This window comes from Artibeus jamaicensis, unplaced genomic scaffold (genome assembly GCF_021234435.1).
Source record: "Artibeus jamaicensis isolate MK-2021 breed Jamaican fruit bat unplaced genomic scaffold, CSHL_Jam_final contig_387, whole genome shotgun sequence".
NCBI lineage: Eukaryota > Metazoa > Chordata > Mammalia > Chiroptera > Phyllostomidae > Artibeus > Artibeus jamaicensis.
This window is the reverse complement of record NW_026521812.1, coordinates 20110974-20129350: the sequence shown is the minus strand read 5'-3', so window position 1 is coordinate 20129350 and position 18377 is coordinate 20110974. Positions and strand designations below refer to the sequence as shown.

General features: G+C 40.3%; 1 protein-coding gene across 1 annotated transcript; it reads left to right on the top strand.

Annotated features, from left to right (window-relative positions):
• The first annotated feature begins 404 nt into the window (after window positions 1–404).
• CCN6 (cellular communication network factor 6) lies at window positions 405–18345 on the top strand. The gene is made up of 5 exons (XM_037137221.2): window positions 405–600; window positions 7824–8118; window positions 10613–10855; window positions 16499–16692; window positions 17926–18345. The coding sequence occupies exons 1-5, from the start codon at window positions 553–555 to the stop codon at window positions 18205–18207; spliced, it is 1062 nt and encodes a 353-aa protein (XP_036993116.2). The 5' UTR covers window positions 405–552; the 3' UTR covers window positions 18208–18345.
• The last annotated feature ends 32 nt before the right edge of the window (window positions 18346–18377 follow it).

Here is an 18377-nt window from a genome sequence, read left to right as displayed (position 1 = left end):
TGGAGGAGTCAGGGCAGGTCTTTGCAAACCTATTGTTGGTGTGAGAGAGAAGGGGAGCTGGTGTGGGTGGAGTGCTGTAGGCTGAGCTAGGCCAGCACCCTGTGCTTGAGAGCCAAGGGGGAAAATAAGGCAGCACAGGGCGTGCCTGGGGCAGGGCACACCGGACCCCAGAGGCAGCCAGTAAGGAGGGTGCATGCATCTAACCTCACCCTTTGCCCAGAGGCAGACTCTGATCTTTAGGAACAGGTAGAATCTGTACTCAAAAACAAGTCAGCGCTTGAACTACCCCTCTTCATTCCCTGGGGGATAGTGCTCACACCCTCCTGACACTCCACGATAGGTAAATATGAGAGGAGTCCTGTGAAAGTAAACAAGGTATTAAGACAAGTCCGAGAAAGCTGAAGCTGAGTCTGAGAGTATGAGCACAACTCAGTGGCCAGGGAGGTGGAGGCGTGTTGAGTTCTTCTGCTGAGGAGACAGAGGGGAGCTTTGTGTGGCGGCGGGAGGGTGCCCGGCCTCCTATCTCTGGTGGTGCAGCGTGGTCCTGGCAACATGCAGGGGCTCCTCTTCGCCACCTTTCTCCTCGCTGCTCCGTCACAGGTAAGTTTTCTCTCCTTGCTCTTTCCCTTTAGGAGACTACAGTAGTTCTTATTGTTTTTTTTAGGTCAAAAATAGGAATGAAGAAGATGGGGGAAGAGGAGGAGGTAAATTCCTTGTGGAACTACTTCATGAGAAATAGGGAGCCATTTTCCTCTCCAAATAAAGTTCCGTTTCAGTTTATTAGCTTCGGGAAAGAAGTGGAAAACATTTTCCCCTTTCAGGTAATGCCAGTTAATCCGACTTTTGATATGTTTGAACAGCTCCAAAACTTCGGTAATGTATATATTTTTCCTGGAGTGTAACACTGTACATGCAGTCGGAGGCAGCAACCCTGCCCAGCGAGGTGGAGTGAACGGGGCTTCCTCATCTGGGCTCCAGGCTGGGGCTCAACTTTCCACCGTGAACAAAATGTGCACAGAGCCACTGGAGAAAGTGATTTTGACCACTTTCTTCAGTCAAGGCTGTTCCTGTTGGAAAGGAGCCCTTTGGAACAGACATTGACATTTTGAAAACATTCTATAATTTTGTCTTTTCCTAACCCATGGGTTTCTTGCTTTTCATAGAAGGAAATAAATCAGTTCTCGGAGACTTTGAAATATTCTAAGCAACAGACCAAAGGGAATTTTAATTTCATATGATCGATTCATTGCCTTAGTAGTTTTTAATAAGGAGATTAAAATAGGGTGAATTACTTGTGGTTTTATTTACAATGGTGGAGGTTATTAACTGCATAGAAGACAGAGCTTTTGAAACCTGGTGATTTAGCAGACATTCCGTGTCTGTGAGTTAACACCTGACTGGGGTGGTAGGCAATAGGTGCATCTTAGAAAAGAGGGGGTTAGAAGTTGTTATATTGTGTAGGGAGAGATTTAAGATCTGAAAAGCCTCACAACGAGAACCGCACCGGCACAGTTTATTCAGAGGCACTGTTAGGCCGAGGGGCACGTTTCCCCAGAGGAGGCACAGGGGCGGCCGAGCTTTACCCCACCATTCTCCAGGGAAGCCCTGCCATTGCTGTGGCGTGAGAGCTACAGCATAGGGACCTGGGCCCAAAACAAAAACTAAAGCAACAGTAAGAATGTGTTATAGATAAAGCAACGGGAAGTGGGATTTTGCTTAATTTTGCCATTATAAGTTTTTGAAAGCTCCGATAATACCTCCTATTCATCAAACATCTCTTATGTGCCACCACTGTGCTAGGCACTTCAGTTGTCACCTTAATCCTCAAAATAACCTTGTATGGTGGTTTGTCACAGAGGAAAACTGAGGCTCGGAGGTCAAATAAGTGACAGAAAATGATCTAAGATGACAGAACTATACTGAAGCTCAGCTTTGTCATCTGTACTCTCATTTTCTTTTCTTTTTTTTTAGACTTTATTTATTTATCTTTAGAAGGGAAGGAGAAAGGGAGGGAGAGATCAATGCGTGGTTGCCTCTCATGCGATCCCTGCTGGGAACTGGCCTGTAACCCAGGCATGTGCCCTGACTGGGAATCGAACCGTGATTCTTTGGTTTGCAGGCCTGCACTCAATCCACTGAGCTACACCAGCCAGGGCTAGTACTCTCATTTTCCATCATGTTGTTCTGATGACTCTTGTTTTGAGATTTTGACTTGGAAAACTATCAATGCCTACACAAAGAAAAAGTACAGACAATTCTTTATATTTATTTACATTTTTGTCATTTCCAGGACTCTTTATTTTTCCCCTGTATTTCTGAATTACCATCTATGGTAATTTCCCTCAGACTGAAGATATTCCTTTAAGTATTTGTTGTGAGGTAGACATGTTAGCAAAAATTTCTCTCAGCTTTTGTTTATCTGGAAATGTCTTTGATTTCATCTTCATTTTTGAAACATAGTTCACTGAGGATAGAATTCCAGAGTGACAGTTTTTTTTTTCCTTCCAGCATTTTCTCTGGGTGTTTTTTTTAAGATAAATTTTTATAGCAGTTTTAAGGTAACAGCAAATTTGAGAGGAAGGTACAGCGATTTCACAAACACCCCCGGCCTTCACACATGCCCACCCCCCGCCATCGACATTCCCCCCACAGTGGTATATTTGTTCCGGCTGGTGGACCTACGTTGACACATCATTACCTGAAGTCTGTCATTTATTTAGGGTTCACTTTTGGTGTGGTACAGTCTGTGGGATTGGACAAATGTATACATGCCATGTCATTATACAGTATATACAGAGTGTTTTAAAAACCTCTGTGCTCCACCTATACACCCCTTCCCTCAACTTCTGGCAACCACTGATTTATTTTACTTTCTCTGTAGTTTAGCCATTTCTAGAATGTCATTTAATTGGAATCATACAGTATGTAGAATTTTCAGATTGCCTTCTTTCACTTAGTAATATATATGTTTTTTTTTTTTTTTTCGTGGTTTGATAGCTCATTTCTTTTTAGCACCAAATAACATTTCATTGTCTGGATGTACCACAGTGTATCCTACTACAGGACACCTTTCTCATCTTCTTTTGATGAGAAGTCAGATCTCATTCTTAGTATTGTTCTCTTGTATATAATGCATTCCTTTTCTCAGGCTGCTTTGAAGATTTTTCTCTTTATCCTTGGTTTTCAATAGTGTTACCTTGTGACTTCAAAGATTGTATTAAAATGCTTCTAGGCTGGAAAGATAAACGGGTAGCCCCAGGTGGGAAGTTTCAGGAGTAGGCATTTCATTGGAGCAATGTGAAGAAAGCCATGTAGGAGAAAACCAACCCCATGAGTCTGGGAAACTGGAAGGCAGAGGAGAAGAGTGCATTGAAAGCTAAGGCTAGAGAGAAAGGTGTGAACCTGCATGGGCAGAGCTTTAGACGTCATTCTCAGAAGTCTGGGCTGTATACTGTAGACAGTGGGGAAGCCCCAATGGGCTGTAGGGAGAGGAATAATAAAATCAGATGTTTTTTTTAAAGAGCTCCCTCTAGCAGCAATGTGGCAGGTTTGTCCAAGAAGTCATTCTTGGGGGAGGAAGACCAGTTAGGAACTTACTGCAGTAGTACTTAGTAGCAGTGAACATGAGAGAAGAGTGACTAGTTCTAGGGATATGAGGACAATAAGCAGGATTAGTCATTTGAATGGATGTGGGTGGTGAGGGAGAGGAAGATGACCTGGATGACTTCCAGCTTTTTAACTCTAAACCTGGGAGAAGCTGTCTGGGGGTGAGGGAGGGGATGATGAGTTTCAGATATGAGTTTTTCCTATAGGGCATTCTGGTGGAGGTGTCCGGTAAACAGTCAGCTGTATGGGTCTGGACCTCAGTGGAGAAGTCCTGGATGGAAATTTAGTTCTGAAGCTTGCATAGGGTGGGAATTGAAGGCTATGATTAGATAATGAAACTGGAAAAGTTCATGCCTGTGCTGCCTGTCACTACCAGAACCAGTAAGTAGAGACAAGGATTGAGTCTTTATGAGTGCTTTACTCAGATGCTGGTGATCTGAGAAGATGGTGAGTTATGTACACTTAAAAACTGTCTTAACATTTCATCTCAAGCCCACCTTCTTATAAGAAGAAGAAGAGGTAGGTAAGGCATTTGGAAAAAAAGGTTAATTTGATAAGAGTTGCAGTCTAGCAGCAATTTTCCTAGTACTTCTTTATCTGTTGATTAACAGTTGTTTATCTGAGTCACTGATTGTCCCGTCCTGGAATACAATGGTTCAGATACCATCTCCAGGGGCAAAATTGCTTGTTGATTCCTGGAATCACATGGTCATGTATTCCAGTTTCTACAATAATAGTTTGTCACATGCATTAGTCACTTAAGCCTACCAACTATGACTGAAGCTAAATTCTTTAACTTTTGAGTTTCCTCATCAATAAGATTGCCAAGAGACAGTGTGCAGGTGAGAAAAGCAATGCCTTAAGGTCATGAAACACCAGTAAGTCTACATATCCTGCAAAGATTAAGAACATATGTTGAGAGCTAGAGGTAGTACTGGAAGGGCCTGGTGTCATGAAAACCAAGAACAGGGAAAAGAAAACGCAGTAGAGAAGGGAGTAGAAATAGTGAGGCTAGAAATAGTGAGCGCCTACTTCTTAATTTTGCACAGGTTCAGCAGGGGTTACTAGGAACTCTTTGCCAGGTTCTGTGGCCTCCCAGCTAAGCTCATGTGCATGGAATCTCTAGGTCCTCCCCTTACCCCACTTAAGGCATTTGACTCTTTAATCCTTTGCTCTTGGATTAGGACATAAACATTTTTGAGGGAACTATTACTGTGCTTATCACATGGGGATAATTTCTCCACACTGTTGTTGTGAAGGTTAAATGATATATGCATGTAAGGTACTTGGCACATAGGCAGTACCATGTTCTTTCATTCAAAAAACACTTATTACAGACAAGACAGGCATAAGGTAAAGAGCTTGCCCCAAGAAGCTCAAATTCTTGATGTGCAGCTCAGAAAATAAACAGGTAAAATATATAGGTAATAAAGTAGGTAGTAAGAAGGTCGCTGGAGAAAGAGCTGGGGTAGGGTGCTATTTTATGAAGGGTGGTCAAGAAGAGCTTCACTGGTAAATGTGAACACCAGCCTGAAGGAAGTGAAAGAGTGAGCTGCAAAGACACCTGGGGGAAGAACATACTTGCAGAATTTAGAGAACAAGTAGGCCAGTGTGGCTGAAGCAAAGCCAGCAAGGGGGTGAGCGGTAGTGGGCAGAGTGAGATAGGGAGTGAGGACAAGATGTTGCAGGGCCTGGGAGAGTAGTGAGCTCCTTATATTGAAACGGGAAGCCACGCGCAAGGAGTGACATGAATTCAGGTATGATGGGCATGTACAAAGATGAACATATTTAATGTATACAATTTGATGATTTGGGGGATAAGTACATACTTCTGAAACCCTCACCACCATCAAGGCCATAAATATATCCTTCACCTCTCAAAGTCTCCTCCTGCCCCCTTTATTACTAATTTTTTTGTATGTGGTGAGAACATTTATCATAAGATCTCTCTTAGCAAATTTTAAGTGTACAATACAGTATTGATAGCTACAAGTGCCATGCTGTACAGATCTTCAGAACTTACATATCTTGCATAAATAAAACTTCCTACCCTCTGAGCACCACCTTCCCACTCCCCAGGTGCAGGCAACTTTTCTACTCTCCACTTCTGAGTTGGACTATTTTAGATTCCACATGTAAGTGACATTATACAGTATTTTCTTTCTGTGTGTGCCTTATTTTACTTTAGATAATGTCTTTTAGGTCCATCCATGATGTGGCCTAAAAAAAATTTTTTTTTTAAAGAAGGAAATACTGCAGTATATGTGCATACTACATTTTCTTTATCTACTTATACATGAATGGACATTTAGTTTGTTTCCATGTCTTGGTTATTATGAATAATGCTGCAGTGAATGAACATGGGAGAACAGAGTAAGAGGAAGGAACCCGAATTATCTACTATCAGGGCGGGCTCCTTATAGTACATGCTTCCCCCACTAGGTGAGTGTTCTAGGAACCCATCTGTATCAGTGCGCCAGCAGGCATTGTTGTGAGAGGCTGCATTTGGCTTTAATGAAAATTTTTTTGAAGACTCAGTGTGTTTGCCCATTTCATATGGGTGATTTATGAGTGCACCTGCTCATACCATGCTCTGTGTTCAGCAGTTTTTGAGCAAAAGCAGCATAACCCCCATGCTGAACCCTTCCTATTCATCCAATCTTGTCCCAAGCAACATTTTTGTTTGTTTCCCCAGATGAAAAAAATCTTGCCAATGTGGAAGAGGTGAAACAAAAATGTACTAAAAGGTGTCAAAATTGATGAGTTCAAAAACTTTTGAGCAGAGGAAAAAATGTCTTGATAGGTGTATTGCATCAAATGGAGAGTACTTTGAAAGTGAAGTTAAAACATGTAAGAATAAATACACAATTTTTAATAAATAAATTCCATTTTTGGGGGGGTCCCTCCTTGTACAGGTATCTCTGAGATCCTGATTTCAATTCCTTTGAATAAATACCCAAAGTGAAAGTGCTGGGCCATATGGTAATTTTATTTATTGTTGTTTTTGAGGAACCTCCATGTTGTTTTCCATAATGGCTGTACCAATTTACATTGCCACCAACGGTGCACCAGATTTTCTTTCCCCTACACACCAATGCTTAACTTCTGTTTAGTAATAGTCATCCTGACAGGTGTGAGGTGGTGTCTCAGTATGGTTTGGATTTGCATTTCCCTGATGATTAGTGGTGTTGAGAACCTTTTCATGTATTGATGGCCATTTGTAGGTTTTCTTTGTAGAAATGCCTATTTAAGTCTTTGCCCATTTTTTAATTGGTTTATTTATTTGCCATTGAGTTGTATGAGTTCCTGATAGATTTGGGGTTTTAATCCCTTATTACTTATATAGTTTACATACATTTTTCTCCCATTATGTAGGTTGCCCTTTAATTTATTTCCTTTGTTGTGTAAAGCTTTTTAGTTTGGTGTAATCCCACTTACTTATTAAAGTGAGATTTAAAAAATAAATCACTTGCCTTTAAAAAAATAAAAGAACCTTTCTTCTGGGTAGAAAATGTAGAGGACAAAAGGGAAGCAAGGAGAACCTTTAGGAGACAACTACCACCACCCAAGTGAAAGAGAATGGTTGCTTGGATCACTGTGGGAGCTGGGGGGCTGTTAAGAAAGAATGAGAGTGGGTATATTTTGAAGGTACAACCAACAGGGTATACTGATGGGATGGGGAATAAAACATTAGAGGAGTCAAGAATGACCAGACTCCAAGGTATTTTGGAAAAATGAAACTGGCATCTGCTCAAATAGGGATGTGTATGGAAGAGTATGTTAGAAGGGAAAATTACCTTTGGTCATGTCAAATTTACTATACTTATCAGATGTCTAAGTGGGGATCTGTTAAGTAGGCAGTTTAAGTCTGAGTTCCGAAACAAGTCTGGGTGAGAAATATGAGATGTAGTGAGGGAAGATATTTAGAGGTCTTAACCATGGGGGCTCCAGTGGTTAGAGATGAAGAGGAGGAGGAGAAACCAGCCAAGGAGACTGAGAAGGAGCAATCCGTGGGAAAGGAAGAGTGAGAAAGTCATGTGTTGGGAGTTGAGGGAAGAGAAGTTTAAGGTGTGAGTGACTATCAAATACTGATACATATTATTGTTGTATTTACTATACTCTATTCTGCCAATCTGGGGGAAACCTTCTATCTCTATAAAACCTGGGAAATTAGGTTGAGGAATCATTTCTAACATTACCTTTATTATCAACTGAAGTTCCGCTGCAGGGCACAGGTCACTGGGCCATTAGACGTGACACCTGAAGGAAGGCCTGGAGAAGCATCGGGAGAGCATCATCGTAAACTGTTTTGTCAGTGGCCCTGTGAATGCCCTCCGAAGCCCAGTTGCCCTCCTGGAGTGAGCTTGGTGAGGGATGGCTGTGGATGCTGTAAAACCTGTGCCAAGCAACCAGGGGACATCTGCAATGAAGCTGACCTCTGCGACCCACACAAAGGGCTGTACTGTGACTACTCAGCAGACAGGCCTAGGTATGAGACTGGAGTGTGTGCATGTAAGTGTCTTCTTCTGGACCTGCTGGAAAACAAGTGTAGACAGAATATTTTTTCTGCAACTGTTCATTTGGAATTATCAGCTTAGTCTGGCTGACTATAAGGTGGCTTTAGTTTTCACGCACCAACGGGACTGGCTTTGTCATGTTAGACACCATATGAAATTAACCGATGTTTACACATGTTCAGAAACCTGTTGCTTTAATTGCATTGAAGTAATCTTGCAGTTTTTCTCACATAATTGCTTTTAATGATTAAAATATGAGGAATTACTTAGAGTCTAATTTCTTACCATGCCACAAAAATGACAGCTATTTTTAGTATTGTCAAAAGCAATCTAAATTCAACCTTTTCTGTAACTAAAAAGTAATCTTGCTTAAAATATAAGGATGTACATTTGGTATTCAGACATACTGTTTTAATCTCAGCCTTCCCTGCTAATCATCAAGTTACTGTACTTTTTACTGAAGCAGATTTGTAAAAAAGAAGGTAAGAGCACCCCAAATCACATCCTGACCCTCAGCTTTATGGGCCTTAGCTCTGGAATCTGATTGAGACCATCTAAACTTATAACATCTTGATAATAATTCAGGATGCGGATTTAGGATGAAGAAATAAATTTCTAAGGGAAGAGAAAGAGTCATGTTAGCTGAGCAGTTTAGTCACTCTGTAGAAAAGTCCAAGCAGGAAGGCAAAGGACTCCCCGAAGTTTGCTTGTGAGCATGGAATTTGAGCGCATTGGGAGTCGGGCTCTCAGCAGAGCTGTGCAGGCAGGACAGCCTGCTGCTGGTCTGCGCTGTATCGCGTTGGCTAAGATGTGGGCTCTGTCTGATGGGTGACCTGGGTCATGTTACGTTGTTTAACCTCTCTGTGCCTTGGTTACACCATATGTACTTCCTATTTCATCAAGTTTCTAGGAGGATTAAGTGAAAATGATGATACAAACTCTAAGACACCAAGCAAAATATCTGGTATGCAGTAGACTCTCAAAAATGTTAGTTTAACACATGCATAATTTTGTACTATGCTTTGGTTATTTGGAAAATATCAATTTCGAGCAATGGGTTATGTAGAAATTCCAAATGATATATGTAGTTATACAATATTTTAAAAAATCATATTAATTAATCCTAATTTTGTCAGAAAATTCTATATATTGAGTAGCTATAAAATTCCCAGAGGTGGATACAAGTCTCCCAAAATTCTAAATTTTGCTTGAAAGCTTGAACTATATCATTGGCAATAAATACTGTCAGTTGTTTTCCTTGAAGTTGCAACCTCACTTTGTTGATTTTCAAGATGTCTGCCAAATACCCTGGTCTGCATAACCATGGTTTATCTGTCAGTCATTTCTTCAGGTGGAATTCCCACAAAAAAGTGGTTAGCTTGGCTGACAACTCCAAGAACAGCACGGTGCCTTTCCTCAAGGCATCTATTGTACTTCAGTACATCTACAGAGACGCTCCATGCATACTTTCCATTTTGCCACAGAGAATATTAAAAAGACATATATTTAATGGTTAAGATTTAAGAAAATTTTAATTTTTACTGTGCCATCAAGGACATTCTTAAGTAAAGTAGCTTTTTTGTGTGTTTGTTTTGTTAAAGTACATTTATGTACATGTGCACATCAGGGACAAATGCAGTGATCAGCCTGTGCAGTTTGCTTCTTGCTCTAAGGTGCCAACAGCACTTCTGGACACCATTTCTTTTGTACCATCAGTGCAAATATTAATACAGTGAAAAAGTCAGTCACATCTTAGAACTCTGAAAAAGGGGGAGGATGGAAGCAACAGAGGGCGGTTGGTTTGGATGGGGTGGGGGGAGTGGTGGAGAAAAAATGCAGAACACTGTAATTAAACAACAACAAACTAATTCATGGGGGAAAAAGAACCTAAAAAAAAGAGTTCTGACCTTGTGGACTCTCTTGAAAGGGCCTCAGGCACCACCAAGGAGTCAGTTTGCTACCCTTTGAAAACTGCCTATCCACATCAAGAATCCCCCTCAGAGGAAGGGAAAGTTTCCTCCAATTCTCTTGACAAAAAATCAGTTACCCTGCAGTGCTGCAGTTAAATAAATTACATTTTTTTCAGCCATTCACATGTCTTAACTTCCTAAGAATACATCCTAGGCTATTGCTGGCCATCTGGAGAAACCTCAGTCTCAACAGCCACCAGCCAGACCATCTCTCAGATTTACAATCTTTATCTCACCCCTATACTCATTATATTTTTTATTAACTTTACTCCTGAACAGATCCTATAACTTGGTCTTAGTTCTGGAAGTGACCATTTGAGGTTGATAGACCCCTGAAATATAATGAATGTTTCATTTTCACCTCTTACAGATGTTCTGTGGAGGAGGTTCCAGGTGGGGCCTAAGAAATTAAGAACTATATTTTGTAAAGGAGACAGCTATTTCCTCAATGGCTTGTAGTGGGCAGTCTAGACTATCAGTTATGGCTTCTTTGGTGATCTTGCTTTATTCTCTTTTCAGACCTGGTGGCTGTGGGATGTGAGTTCAACAGGGTGCGTTACTATAATGGCCAAGTGTTTCAGCCCAATCCCCTGTTCAGCTGCCTCTGTGTGAGCGGGACCATTGGATGCACACCTTTGTTCATACCAAGACTGATTGATAGTTACTGCTCTGGTGCTAAAGGTGGAAAGAAGTCTGATAAAAAGAAATGTGGCTTGGGCCCATTACAACAGCAGCTCTCAAAAACCTACAAAACAATGCCAGGTACTCATAAGCACAACTGCTTCTCAAGCATGACTTCTCTGTGGTTTTACTTTATGTCCTTTTTATGTACCACGGGTACTCAGTACTTACTGACTGGTGGTCGGTGGAGGATGTAGTCTGAGTGTGCTGTCTTACTCAGGCTCTGCTTCAGGCAGGTATATTTTAAGTACCTGAAAGAAAACTGTACTGTTTTAGATTTTTTCACTAAAATATTCCAATTTTTATTCACTTTTATTTATATATTGATTATGCTATTACAGTTGTCCTGATTTTCCCCCCTTTGCTCCCCTCCACTCAGCACCCCGGTCCCTCAGGCAATCCCAACACCATTGTTCATGTCCATGGGTTATTTGTAGGTTCATTGGCTATTCCACTTCCTATACTGTACTTTACACCCATGGCTATTCCATAACTACCTATTTGTACTTCTTAATCCTTTCCCCTCTTCATCCATTCCTCTAAACCCACTTCCATCTGGCAATCATCAAAACCCTCTCTGTATCCATGATTCTGGCTCTGTTCTTGTTTAGTTTATTTTTTAGATTCAATTGTTGATACATATGTATTTTTTTGCCATTTTATTGTTTATAGTTTTGATCTTCTTTTTCTCAAATTAGTCCCTTTAACATTTCATATAATAATGGTTTGGTGATGATGAACTCCTTCAGTTTTTCTTTGTCTAGGAAGCTCTTTATCCACTTTCAATTCTAAATATCTTTGCTGGGTAGAGCAATCTTGGCTGTAGGTCCTCACTTTTCATGACTTTGAATATGTCTTGTCAATCCCTTCCAGACTGCAAAGTTTCTTTTGAGAAATCAGCTGATAGTCTTGTGGGAACTCCCCTGTAAGTAACTTCTTTTTCTTGCTGCTTTTAAGATTCTCTCTTTATCTTTAACCTTTGGCATTTTAATTATGATGTGCCTTGGAGTAGGCCTCTTTGCATCCATCTTCTTTGGGACTGTGTTTCTTGGACTTGCATGTCTATTTCCTTCATGAAATTAGGGAAGTTTTCTTTCATTATCTTTTCAAATGGAGTTCCAACTTCTTGCTCTTTCTCTTCTCCTTCTGGTACCCCTACGATGTGAATGTTGGAATGCTTGAAGTTATCCCAGAGGCTTTTTACACCATCCTTTTTTGGGGTCCTTTTTTCTTCTTGTTGTTCTGATTGGTTGTTTTTTGCTTCCTTATTTTCCAAATCATCGATCTGATTCTCAGCTTCATCTACGCTATTGTTTCTTTGTAAATTGTTCTTTATTTCAATTAGTGTGTCCTTCATTTCTGACTGGATCTTTTTTATGCTGCTGAGGTCTTGAACTCTGCATCTTAAAGTCTGCTTATCTCTATTTTGTTGAGTTCTTTTTTCAGAATTTTGATCTGTTCTTTCATTTGGGCCATGTTTCTTTGTCTCCTAATTTTGGCAGCCTCCCTGTGTTTGTTTCTGTGTATTAGGTAAAGCTACTATGACTCTGTGTCTTGGTAGCCTGGCCTAATGTAGTTGGTGTCCTATAGGTTCCAGTGGTACAGCCTCCCCTATCACCCAAGTTGGGTAATCAAGGTGTGCTCCCTCCTTTTGTAGTTGAGCCTTGGTTGCTGTTGGTAGGTCAATGAGAGGGATTTATCCAGGCCAGTCAGCTGCAAGTACCGGCTGTGACCACTGACCACCAACCTTGCAGTCTGTGGAGAATCAGCTGTACAGGGGCAGGGTGGTGGTGCTCTACCATGGCCGGTAGCTGTCCATTGGGTGTGCAAGCCAAGGTCAGCCTCTACCCTTATTTTGCCCAGAGACATACTGCATGAACTATAAAGCAATCTGAGATGGCTGCTACTTGTGCTGGGCTTGGAGATTCCAAGGTAAAGCCAATCTAGGCTGGCTGTTGCTAGTGCCGGGCCTGGGGCTACTTAGCAAGATGTGGAGGCTGGGGGCTCACTGAGGCTGGCTGTTGCTTGTTTGAGAGGATTTAGGAAGTTGTGAAACATGAGCCTAGACTAGCCATTTATTTGGAAAAGTAACAGTTCTAACAGTTTGGGTGGGCCAGTAAGTGGATGGGCCAGAGTCTCAGGGGATCTCCAGGGCTGGGCAGACAGTGTGAGCCAGGCTGATGGATTCTCAGATATGGCACCCACCTGCTGGCTCTGTGGTTCTGTGGGAGGAGTGCTCAGAAAAGGGTACCCTTGTGCCTCTGCCCACCTTTGTTTGGGAGAAGGTGGTCCCCCAGCTCTTGCCTTGATGCCAGACACTGCACAGTTTCTCCCTGTCTGCCACTGGTGCCTTTCAAGCTGCTACCCTGGTGCTACCGCTGAGAGGGAGTGAGTTTCTGTAAGTCTGTGCATGTATTCTTTAAGAGGAACTACTTGGGAATCCAAAAGTTTCTTCTATTGACTCAATCCCTGCTGGTTTTTGTAGCCAGAAATTATGGGACTTATCTTCCTGGCACTGGAACACTGGGCTGGGGGTCCTGGTGTGGGGCTGAAACTCCTCACTCCCAAGACATCCCTCCCAAATTTTTATCCACCACACATGGATGCCCACATCCAGCGTGTTATGCATCTGCGCCCCTCCTACCAATCGGGATGAATGTAGTTTCTTCAATTCTGTACTTGTCAGTTTTCCATTCAACTAGATTTCTGACAGTTCTGAGTGACGGTTGTTCTGTAATTTTGATGTGGTTGTGTGAGGAGGCGAGCTGTGTTTACCTGTGCTGCCATCTTAACCAGAAGTCCTAAAATATTCCCATTTTTAAAAGCTGTACTAGGTCAGGAAAACTCTTACTGTACTTATTCCCACTCATCCTCTTCTCAGGAAAACTGACCAAATGTTGTTCAAATGTACCCTGGAAAAACTTTCATTTATATTGTTATTTTTGGGGCAAGAAATGTGAGCCATCCAGTTCTAAAAATTTTCAAAGCCAGTTTTTCTATATGATAAAAACCAAAATGGAAGGCTATTGATTAGAAACATTTGAGAACATGTTTTGAGTTTATAAAGATCATGTCTAAAAGTAAAAAACTACTGATATAAAATTATCCTTTAATTACCGATCTCTTTCTCTCTGAATAAACACACACATAGGCATTCTTAAGTAGGTTCCACAGGTATGTATGTAGTGGGGAACATGGAATCAGAGTTTTTATCTCTCATCTCGAATGCCTGGCCATTTAGTGTCAGTACATTCATAACCTGTGTCTTCCGGCCTGCTCTGAGTTAGCATCTTACCCAAGTGCCAGGGTATTTTGAAGACAAGAGTTTCAAAAATGCCATCACATGAAACACAGATGATGGAGGACTTAAAAAGTACAAAACTGATGCCTGGTTATTATTCACATCCATATTTTCATCCAGAAATCAGTGCCTTTTAAAAAAAATTTAGAGCGTAGTGAATGAAAGCAGCCTAGGAAATACCCAATATTTATGCTAAAAACTCCAGAGTTCATGTATTATGTAGGTAATTAATAAAAGCAACTCTAATCAGAGAAATGAGTTTTAGAAATTTAATAACTATATGCAAACAACATCCTCAGAGATTTCAATTATGCCAGTTAATTTGAAAAAAAGATTAATAGGTTGTAGTGAATTTGCATATACCACCCAGTTATTCAGTGAACAGCACAACGCGACCACTGCTCGAACACTTCTGAAATTACAAGGCAAATTACTCTTGCTTTCAGAATGTACGAGAACAGTTGTTTTTCTGCATTGGACCTGAGTGACTCAATATATGTTCTCAGAACCTCTCTGGTGAGACAGACTACCTTAGAGCAGCAGTTTGCCACAAGTAAAGACCTTTGGATACAGTTCAAGCTGTTCTGATTTGTAGAGTGAGAGCAGTTTCCGTGGATTCACTCAGAATTCACACCTGGTTGGTGGTGTCAGTCAGATGGTCATTCTTAGTGGTCAGTGCTTCAACACACACACAAAAAGAAAATACAACAAAACAAGAAAACCCGAGAAAAATCTCTCTGGTAACTGAGAGTTGGGCTTAGGTGTGTTTCTCAGGAAGTACATGTTCAGGCTAACATCTCTCTTCTGCTTACCTGTAAAGCTGTATTTATGGGCCCAAACGGGAGTTTGGCCTTTAAAGTTAAGCACAGTGACAAACACACATTTTTAGATGCATTTGTGGTAGTAATTTATATACATAGTTGATTCTAGGTGGTTTATGGTTAGAATCTAGCTTTTGCTTGCTCATTGTGAAGCATGCAATGACATGATGCCCCATGCTTTTCTTACGGCTCACCAAACACTAAATGCCTACTTTAAAAATCTCTTCTAGTTTTTCTTTGCTTTTTTAATGAATGTTCAGCAAATTCCTGAACTGCAGCTCTTGGCTTAACTTTAAGTGGGGTTATTGGTGATAAAATAATTGAACCTACCTTTATTTATTGCAGATGCGCGCCAGGCTTTTAATCTGCTTCCTGCATTGAGGTCTTTAAACTGTTGCCTGCCTTCCAGGTATCTTCATGTTTCTGCTTCCTCTCCCTGAGTTCTATGTGCAGTTGCAAGATCCTAGTGTAATAACAGTGAAAATGGTATCAAAGGATCATTTTATTTTGAAACAGCACATGCTTCAAAGTGACTGATATTTCCTATCACAAAGGCATTTTTAGGGGGTCTCTTTCAAGTTTTAAATCAATGTTTTGATGTAATATAGCCAGAATTTTGCAGTGTTCAATTACAAACTCACAACTTTATTCCCAAAGCATCCATTTTAGGAAATACTTTGAGGTAAATAAAGCAATATACAGTTTGCTTAAAATCAACCAAAAGCCAGATTTATTCATGAGCAGAATAAGAAGCTCCCAATGGATTTACAAGATGGAAGAGTATTATACCCTCTTTATATTTTCTTGATATTTTCATTATTTACGCCCTTCAGCCCCTTTGTTTCTCCTAAGGAGCAGGCAGTGGAGGGGGTTCCATCTATCTAATCACACACCTACCCATCCATAATCCATCAGTCTAGTTATTCTCCACGTGTCCCTCTAAGTGATTTGAAATGGCTAGCCAATGGAAATACCACAAGCCTGGGACCACAGGGAATGTTAAGCTGAGTAAATAAAAGACTACACATTTGCCATGTCTTAGCATATGAATATTTAGATTATTAGGTATAATTTATTTTATAAAAGATCAGATTAAAACAGAGAAAAAATAACTGGTTTCACTGGTAGTTTAATTCTTAAATATAACTTTTCTGTTTTAGATTTTAATATATCATGAAACTTAACATTTAAACCACATCAATCTAATTGACATCTTAAATTCCCTAGTCCTACTAATGTATATTTTAATGTCTGGTGTAAATATCAAGCATGAGGCAAGAACCAGAGAAGAGGCAGATATCCATCAGAATCTAAGGTTTAGCACTGAGACAGTGGGCTAAGCAGAAAGAAGCAATGGGTGTATCTGCTCAGTTTTTCCAAGGTAAAAAGTTTATTCCTCCTGAGAAAACGGACTGTGACACATCACTGAAAAGTAATTTGGGGCATGGGAGAATGATGAATTAGATCACGAGCTTATTCAATTCTGAGTTACATTATATAAAAATGCAGGTTCGAATCTATTAACTATTAAAATGATTTAAAGATGATCTGTCTACATGAGTATATATGTGTATACACATGTAATTCTCCCCTTTATTTTAGCTTATAAGAATCTCCCACTTATCTGGAAAAGAAAATGTCTTGTGCAAGCAACAAAGTGGACCCCTTGCTCCAGAACATGTGGGATGGGAATTTCTAATAGGGTAACCAATGAGAATAACAACTGTCAGATGAGAAAAGAGAGAAGACTGTGTTATATTCAGCCTTGTGACAGTAATATATTAAAGACAGTAAAGGTAAAGTTTAGATTTAACTTCACTATAAGTCAGTATTAAGAGATTCCTGAAAAGTATGTGTGCATGTGTTTTAGAGGGATGGATGGTGTTTGGTTCCTTCCGTCACCATATTGTAAAATCACCATATTATAACTCTTCAAGTCAAACTATCTCAGAGGAAAGCAGATGTTACTCTAACTGCACTTTGTGGGGAGAATTTCACCAAGCAGAGACATAATGTTAACCTGTTAGATACTCTAACAGCTTAAAAGTGGGGATCAGGATCAGTCTCAACTGCTGCACCGTGTATGTTGTTTTTTAAAAGTAGGTCCTTTTTACCTGGCTGGCGTAGCTCAGTGGATTGAGCGCGGGCCTGCGAACCAGAGTATCGCGGTTTGATTCCCAGTCAGGGCACATGCCTGGGTTGCAGGCCAGTTCCCAGCAGGGGACGCATGAGAGGCAACCATACATTGATATTTCTCTCCCACTCTTTCTCCTTCCCTTCCCCTCTCTCGAAAAATAAATAAATAAAATATTAAAAAAAAAAAAAAAAAGTAGGTCCTTTTTAGATTCGAACTTTTTTCCTATATGAGTTTTATGCAGTGAAATCAAAGCAATGGATGAAGGATTTTGGTTGTTATATAATTATAAAAATAAACATTATGGACATGAAAGAAGTTCTGATCCTAGTTATGTATCACCAACTTGGAGAGGGAACTCTACCACTTCCAAAATGCCCTGTGCTTGGCAAACTTGCCGAGACCACGGTGAAATATTCTGTGGTGTAACTGGAGTTGGTCCTACTTCTGGAGCTGTACAGGATGACTGTCCCAAGTAATTTTCAGAAATGCTACAAAATCCCTCTCATCCCTAGGTTATTCCCTATTAGAAGTTAACAACTCGATTTTAAAGGGATTAAGGTTTTTATTCACCTACTCATCCACTAAAAAATGTCTGAGCTGTGTAAGGGAATTTGCTGATTTGTAGGTAAATAAATATTTAATAAGACCTGGCTCTTGATATTTTCATTAATTCTGGAGCTAGGTGGAAGGTAGCAAAAAATGACTGGGGAGTGGATCCAGTAACATGGTGGAGGAAGAATGAGGACAGACAGACTTCTGGTGAGAGAGAATTTTAAAGGCAGAAAACAATGTGCTGGAAATAATTTATATCTGTGTGTTTGTTATAAAATGTTCTATTTCGTATCACTATTATAATAAAATTTAAAGACATTACTGTCATGTATCTTTTTAGATACCCAAAGGAAAAACGTGCCAACCTACTTTCCAACCCTTGAAGGCTGAAAAATTAGTCTTTTCTGGATGTTCAAGCACTCAAAGTTACAAACCCACTTTCTGTGGAATGTGTCTGGATAAGAGATGCTGTGTTCCCAATAAGTCCAAAATGATCACCATTCAATTTGATTGCCTCAATGAAGGGTCGTTTAAATGGAAGATGCTGTGGATCACATCTTGTGTATGTCAAAGAAACTGCCGAGATCCAGGAGATGTATTTTCTGAGCTCAAGATTCTATAAAGTTAAGCACATGGTGAAAACTCAAGGTTACTCAATCCTGTCATTACATCAAAAAGTTAAAATGGTTTAAAAAAAATGGTGAAACTTCCTTAATGGTTTAAAATAGTAAGAATGCCTAACTACTGACAGATGATTATATTTAAGGCATTAGGAGCTTTTAAAAAGGGTTT